This window comes from Chrysemys picta, chromosome 7, assembly GCF_011386835.1.
Source record: "Chrysemys picta bellii isolate R12L10 chromosome 7, ASM1138683v2, whole genome shotgun sequence".
Taxonomy (NCBI): Eukaryota; Metazoa; Chordata; order Testudines; family Emydidae; genus Chrysemys; species Chrysemys picta.
This window is the reverse complement of record NC_088797.1, coordinates 109,446,225-109,454,322: the sequence shown is the minus strand read 5'-3', so window position 1 is coordinate 109,454,322 and position 8,098 is coordinate 109,446,225. Positions and strand designations below refer to the sequence as shown.

The window sequence follows — 8,098 nt, the reverse complement described above, 5'->3', positions numbered from 1 at the left end:
CAGGCTTTGACTGGTATCAACAGAGCTCCCTGGGAGGCCCTTTTTACTTTCCTTCTCATCCCCACCAACCCTTCCAGGCCGTCCAGAGTCAAGACTAGGGCCTGATTCTGCCCCAGTTTAAGTCAGTGAGCCAAACTCTGGCTGTTCTCAATGAGAGAGGGATCAGACCCTATAGACTTCATGGAGTTTTCCTCCTCTTTCGGTGCTGGGCTTTACAGATTCATTGTGTTCCCCTTCCCCAACCCACCGTCTGCTTTCATCTCTGTCTGCTCCAGCCCTCCGCTACTTTCTCTGCTAGAGCGGAGAAGAAGGAAACCGTTTGAACAGGATGTATGTAACGATTCTTTCTCGCAACACGCTCCTGGTACGACTTGAGATTTCAGAAGTAACAATTTTCTCTGTACCGACACACGTTCTTTCCCTTTCCGTCGACACCCCGGTTTTAGAACCGAGTGGCTTGGGGGCTTGGGATCTTGGCAAGCGGGGCTAATCCGAAACCAACAGCCAATTTGCCCACCTTTGTAGGACGACAGGCTGGCGAGTGTGTTAGGTAACTTCAGGGAAAGTTGTCATTTCTCTCTAGGTAGAGTTTGGCCGGGCTGTGGTGGTACCTGGGATGCAGAGCTGAATGAAGGCCGATTTCTTAAATTGTATTTCAGTGAGGGGTCTTTCCGGGTTAATGAGCTGACATCATGATTAAAGCTGACCATTTGTAATGTGTCTCGACCCCGTTGAAAAGCACGGAAAAGGTTAATGTGGTAAAGCAGGAGAGCACCTGCCCCTCGCAGGGAGAGGAGTTGGAACACTTTTCCTAATCAATTAGTCCATTAATGAGTCTATCAAGTAGTTAAGTAGTTAAAGATTATGCAGCTGGTCTGGGTAACAGTCGTCATCTCGCTATACCTAATTATATTATAAGTACCTTATTCAATATACCAGACATAATACGGTGACTTGGAGTTAATGAAAATGTCATTTTAAAACGTCTTGACATTTGTCTATATTGATTTGTATATTTCCATCTCATTCACTCGCCCCCACCCCGCGCCCGGATTTGGTTTTTTATTTTTGGAGGGGGGTGAACATACATATTATTAAAAGAATCAACAGATTGAAGCGGGGGGTCCCCAGTATATGTGACCAGAGGAAAGAGAAACCCATTTCCTGCTCTCACCTGAGCCCTTTTTGATGGGATCCATTTTGCTTGAAGGCGGGAGACATGGATCTCTTTCCCCTATGCAACCTGATTCCTAGGGACAGTGTAAGATTGGGTTGAAAAAATGTTGTGAGCCCATCCACAAGCCAATAAGTATATCGGAAAATGTATGTAACCTAACGAACAGGGACTTCTAGTTGGAGAATAGTTATCCACGCATTTCTCTTAGCAGAATAGCTTCCCAGTTGGACGCGGAGATTTCAGTGTGATTTTCCCAGACCTGTTTATGACTGTTGTGCTTCCGTGTCAGATGCAATTCAGTAGCTAAATAAGATTTGGAAATTCGCCTGATCATATTGCTTTCAAAGGTTTCATATGCCAACGGTGACATGGTGCTATCCAAATCAAGTGAGAATATGATCTTCGGATAATATATTACAGCACTGACTACATATACCATGTTCACTGTGGGATAGCACCGTTAAATAGGAAGTTCGGGGAAAACAGGAATTAATGCAGAGGTTCTCCTGTTAGAGGGCCCGGGCCACAACATTTAGCTTTGAACTTTAGGAAAAACCCCAGCTCCCTTTGAAATGTCTATAGAAGGTAAAGGAAAAGCAGTTATAACATGCAGCCTTCCTTGCTCTGTACCTGTACTGTGCATTTGTGTAAATCCTGAAGTAGTGGCTTTAATTAAACCAACACTGAATTGAGCTTTCATATCTCTGCCGATTTGCCACTAGTACAGGTTACATCCTTCTTCATTTCTGCCAACTAGAACGCACGTTATGTACCATTTTACAATAAGTAACCCCCCATCCTAATGCAATTGTAACGGGATTAAGGAGCGGGATGGTTGCAATCCTTAATGATCATGTTATCATTGTACTCCTCTGGAGGAAATGATTTTAAGACTTTGAAAGAGAGAGTTTTCCTTTCCAATTTCGTGTCTTGGATGAAGGATGTACCACCCCAGAGGAAGTGAAACGAGTGCCAGTGTAGTTACAATGATCGCAATGAATTTTGTAAATCCCAATAGAAATGCCATCTGAACAGGATTTAAATATAGATATAGGTATCCGGCTGCACCACAAAGACTTATTACATCCCACGGGGAAGGTTAGGGATGTACCTGCATCGTTTTGGGGATAGGAAATGCGTTTCGTAGGTTGGATTGCATCCTACCATTGATACCTTTACTAAATGTTCCTTGCCTAGGCTTCTTGGCGCCAGGCAACTCAAATCCATTTAGTCTTTTCATCTCTCCCGCAATCTCCCAGCCGTGTACAAGCGGCAAATCTGGCTCTCCCGGAAAGGAGTCAGATCTTTGTGAGCCTGATACAACTCGTGAGCCGTTTGACTGGCTCGATGTTTTAAAGACAAGCAGTTAAACTTGGGATGGGGGTTCATTCCTGCACGGGGGCCATTTCGATCTTTCGGTGGATGTTGTTAGACGTTAGTCGGGGGCCTACTGAAAACAGCCAATAATTAATTAGGAGTCGGACGTTGATGGGGAGTTACTCAGCAGACACTTCTTGTTTAGATTACCCCTTCTTTAGGTCGGATATAGAGGATATTAGTTACAAAATGGAAGCCGGTGCCTTAATCAAACCAAATTCTCCTCTAGCACCTGGAATTTTCTAGATCTAATTTGCTTGCGTTTTTATATTAAATAATGGTAATAAATAAAAAAAATCTGCTCCCAGGTTTGCCTGTTTTCGCTGGGGCTGTGCTCTCTCTGGTGTAGGAATGCTCCCTGGCTCCTGAAAAGTTCATTTGGAAATATACAAAAGCATTTCCCCTTTACACTGGGAAAGACAAAAGGAAAAGGGAGTCATTTACTCGACCTCCTTTACCATTTTATATGTCGCATCAAAACTCCCGTCTTTAAATCTTGATGCTCAAATGTTGCTTGTTAGGCAGCAGACTCTAGCAAATCAGTTTCATGAGCAAAAGGGTGAAAACCCACGGAAATGCACAATGTGTTTATTTAAACAACATCCCACTGTTTTAAAGAAGGGATTCAGACCACATCAGTTCACCCCCAGTTCCACCTAAAAGGTTGCAAACGAGGTGGTGGAGAAGGAAAAGACACTTAGACGCTTGTTTGGCATCTATTTTATCCCTATTAGCGGCCGGCTTTAAACTGAGTCCTCCACTTGTCAGTTTAATGAGCGGCTGCGATCCAGTTCTGTTGGCTTCAGCCAGCAGCCCCCCGAAAACCAGCGGGCTTGCGGGGGGCTAGAATTTTGAAACTTTCCGGGGCTGCCAGCAGTCTGTGATTGGCCCTGGCAGATGTAACCTCCATGCAAATGAAGCCACGCCACCCCGCCGCCTGGAGATCAGTAGAGATCTGAGAGAGAAAGGAGCATGCATTCAGGCTGGGCAAGCTCAGGGAAAACCTGCAAAGACACGCCAAAAACACACCCCAAAACACAACCAAAACAAGCCCAGACAAGCCCCCCCAGCCGCCCCCGACCCTCAGGCACACGCATTCACACACACCTTCCCCCAGAGTGGCTCTAAAGGGAGAGCTTTCTTCCTCTTATTTCTTATGAACCCAGGATGAGCAACAAAGAAGACCCGAGCAAGTGTTGCCCCGCAGCCGCTCCGATCTCCAGTTTTACCATCCAGTCCATCCTGGGCAGCGGTACCTCGGAAGGGGGCAGGGAGCCCAGTTCCAAGGCAGCGGCCGCCTGGCCGAGCAGGAAGCGAAGTCTGTCGGTGTCCTCAGAGGAAGAGGAGCCGGAGGAGAGCTGGAAACATCACGGCTGCTTCTGTCCTGAGTCGCAGGGCCCCAAAGAAACTTGCCACAAACACCAGCCCATCAGTTTCACGTGTCTCAGTAAGTACTGGACAAATTTACCTCCTTAGGAAGCATGTAGATCTCCACCTAGCTAGATGTTAATATCTAGAATGACAGCTCTCCACCGTGCATTCGCTCTTCTCGCTCGGGCTTTTAGCTGGTGAAACCTTTTCATTTACCTCTTAGCGTGGAATATACAGTATGTTGTGATCAGTTTATAGAGGTCTGTCTAAACGCAGGGAAAATCAGTGTCTCGGGCGTTTGGGTGTACAAGCCCTTTGAAAACATCTATTGTCAAACGGTAACATGTACATACCATGTCCTTTTATTTATTGTTTGTTGTGGATGGTGTTTCACTGAACATTTGCGCTGATTTCTGGCCAAACTGAGTTCGTGTCGGTTTCTTACCCGATTTGGTACAATGGTTTTAGAGATACCTTAGCTTTTAGTCCTTTCCCTGCATATTTTCCTCCTTCCCTTGTGAACGATTATCCGTTTAACATGATTGATAACTGTGGTTTTCTTAGATTGTTCTTCTTTACAGCTCCCGAGTAAGGGGAAGAAAGATGTTAGTTCTTAGCATTGTTTGGGAATAAACGGGCTGTGAAATGTTATGCTATAAAGTAAGATCTACCAGTTCTTCTGCTATAGGAAACAACAACCCCCTCCCCCCAACTCCTGGTTATTCATCTGTCTTCACTCAGGATAGAAGGGATGTATTTTTAAAGTAAAGAACCTCCATTCTGGAGGCTGATTTTCCTTAGCACTTGACCTTGGAAATAGAATGAACTGGAATTTTGGAGATGCACATTGCAGCTGTGAAATTGACTGATTTTCTTTAGCTAGTCTCTGTGCACTGGGGAGCTGGCAAAAATGAGCATTTTCTATGTGTAGAGCTTTTTGATTACGCCGTAGAGTGTCTGATGCGGAATATCTCTGTTTGTTTGCTTGTTTCTCTGTTTTCTTCAAGGCAATCCAAAGGGAAATGGAGGAGCAATGACGGTAAATACGGACAGGACGCAGTTCCTCTCCCAATCCCAACAGGACTTGAAGGAGGAAAAAGAGAAACACTTCCCTCCAAACTCCCCGTCTTCTGGGGACAGACAAAGGGACGGAGGGGACAGACAGGCTAATTCAGCCAAAAAGAAGACCCGCACTGTTTTCTCCCGGAGCCAGGTGTACCAGTTGGAATCTACCTTTGACATGAAGAGGTACCTGAGCAGCTCGGAGAGGGCCTGCTTGGCCTCCAGTTTGCAGCTGACGGAGACCCAGGTGAAAACCTGGTTCCAGAACCGCAGGAACAAATGGAAAAGGCAACTCTCGGCAGAACTGGAGGCGGCCAATATGGCTCATGCCTCAGCCCAGACACTAGTGGGGATGCCCCTGGTTTTCAGAGACAATTCCCTTCTGAGAGTGCCGGTACCCAGGTCTATCGCCTTCCCAGCCCCTTTATACTACCCAGGCAGCAACTTGTCAGCCTTACCTCTCTATAATCTCTACAACAAGATCGACTACTGACTCTGAAAGCCGATGGCACTGTCTCCTTCTCTGTATAGCTCTCCGCTAGCCGCGATGACCTTTCATAGATTTCACCCGTCTGTATCAACAGGAAAACAAATGTGCTTCTTGCAATGTTAAGAAATACACCATGTGTATTCATTATTTTTATTTATTGGAGCTTCTCGATTTGTTTGTTTATGTTCTAGGCTGGCATAGTGTTTTTATGTACGATCGCCATGCATTATCCCACCAGCCATAACTGACTTTCTGAGCTTCACGGGACTTTCAAAACAAATTGCAATCATCTCTCTATCTACATGTGCAGGTAGGAAAAGGCCCAGGGCGCTTGGTTATTTGTCTCTGCAATTGTATAGGCCAATTTCAACCCCCCCGCCGCCCCCACTCTTTTCCTGAATATTATTCTATCACTTGAAAATAAAATTTAAAAAACATATTTCAAATCTGTAAATATTTTTAAAGAAAATAAAACATTTTAAACATCGTTTGTAACTTTTGCCAAGTTGATTGCATATTTCAGTTCAAAACGCAAAGCGCATTGTTGTTGAACTATGGTATTAGCCGTGAAGGAGGTTACAATTAACAGGGAGAGGGACAGACGCCTCTTGCGTTGTGCCGCCTCTGTTCGAACGAGAAACTTTCAATAGCTGTTTCCGACTGAATTCAGGAAATGTTGTAATTCTCTCTTTAGAGTTACAAGAGCCCTTGACTTCCACCAGCGGGATTCCACCTACTTTTGGAGGCATTTGCAGCAAAGTCAACCGAACATGAACTGTGCACTGATCAAAACAGGGCTGGAAATATGGAGTAACTCAAAGTGAAGTAATCCGGCAGCTGCGATGTAGGAAGAGTAAAAAAAAAAAGGCTAGTGGGAAAATAAAATCTTAGCCTAGGCAAGTCACTGTAAGACCTGCAACTACTGTAATAATATGTTAGTCTTTTCGATCCTATATAGGTTCTGACATGCAAAATGCATCAGTTATCAACACCAGTGAATTTTAGTTTGTGTAAAGACTCTAAATATTAAAAATGCTGTAATTAACTAGTAATTAATTTTTACATAGAATATCTAGATGTAGTTACACCCACCACTATCTACCCCTAATCCAACCCTGATATTCTATTATTCTATGGTTCTAATCAGCATTGTCTATATAGGTGCACACTGTTGTTTGATATTTTTCTACTTCACATTTACACCCCACTTCTCGCCAGAAAACCATACTGAGGCTATGCATGTGAAGAAGTACTTTTCTTCCTCACCTCCACCATTGTAATATCGTGAATGGGAAACGTAGCCTACAGATTGTAATCCCCAAACCTTGCAAATGTCAAATACATTTGAATCACAGCAGTCCTGGTGTCTTTATCTGGAAATAAGATGAACCTTCTTTATTAAGTGATCAGAGCAGAGAAGTGTTTCCGGAAATGAGGGGTGTTTTTATGTAGTTTGCAGTGTATTCTGCTAAATGCCACGATCACATGTAAAGTGCTTGCCAGCTCCTTTTAATAGAAATGTGACATTCTGAGCCATGATTGATTTTAGCGCTCAGCAGCTTCTCTTGCAAGTGCTAAAAACACCTGCAGCTTCCTCTGTACAGAGGATGAAGTGAATCATTTAAACAAAAAGTAAATACTTCATCAAGTGTTATTTAAATTGCAGGCACCGTTGCATTTTTATCAGAGCCACCTGTTCCTTGGTTAAGGATTTGAATACAGGAACATATTTTCAGAAGCAATAACTAAATACATTTCAATGACATTACATTTACGATAAAAAATAGAGCCTGAGGATTATAACGGTATCATCCTGATACATGAAATGAAATGAAAACTCCCTGAGTGTTTCCTTTCATGTAAAACCAAACATTTTAAAGTATTTTGGAGTACCAAATTAAATAAACTATAGTGAAGGGCCTCGGGTGAACATTTGTAATGGCTCAGATGAAAATCAAACTCATGGTTTGCTATGATTCAGGATAATTTAATCACATTATCATCTTTAATTTTTGCCCAGGGTTGGCATTAAAAAAAATCAGAATTCACTGAAATGTTTTGCATTTTCACTCTGGATTCTTCCATAATTCCGATTTATTTTGTCTGTTAATATTATTAACAGCTAAATATCAGATCTTTCTAAAATACACCGGAAATAAGAGGCTGTGATGAATGTGAAGTTTTACTACAATATTATTGCATTTCAAAAGCTTTTTATGATCACAATTATACCATGCTCTTCTCTGTACATACACACATACAAAAATAGTCTTCTTTATTACATTATATTAAGGAAAATAAAAAATAAATTCAAATATTGTCACTGGAGGTTCACTGTTAATAAAAATATTTCAGATTCCTTTGTAACCCCCTACATTTTAAAATAATCCTTTGACATACTCCTCTAAGCTTGAGAAATGAAAGGACGCCTTTTCTATTGTCCATTAGTAATTACCCTTGTTAGCTTCGTGAGAAGCAGACATCTTGAGTCATATTATATATACAGCATGTTTGCAACAGAAAGACTATATCGGTGTGGAATTGGCTGCTTTCCACTCTCTTTACAGTAGTAAATGCAGAAGCTTACTCCTAGGGGTGATCCGGAAGGCAGCCAGCACTAA

At 42.9% G+C, this 8,098-nt stretch overlaps 1 protein-coding gene across 6 annotated transcripts in view; it reads left to right on the top strand.

Annotated features, from left to right (window-relative positions):
- HMX2 (H6 family homeobox 2) overlaps positions 1-7,736 on the top strand; it is a 23,383-nt gene extending 15,647 nt beyond the window's left edge. For 4 of the 6 annotated variants that reach the window (XM_065552266.1, XM_065552265.1, XM_065552264.1 and 1 more), the window contains 2 exons: positions 3,721-4,001; positions 4,933-5,974. In XM_065552266.1, the coding sequence (XP_065408338.1) occupies positions 3,722-4,001; positions 4,933-5,480 (828 nt within the window). In that variant the 5' untranslated portion in view covers position 3,721 and the 3' untranslated portion in view covers positions 5,481-5,974. Of the gene's footprint in view, positions 4,002-4,932; positions 5,975-6,171 lie in introns of those variants that run through there. The other 2 variants (XR_010589308.1, XM_024103645.3) reach the window with 2 other exon arrangements.
- Positions 7,737-8,098: the final 362 nt, after the last annotated feature.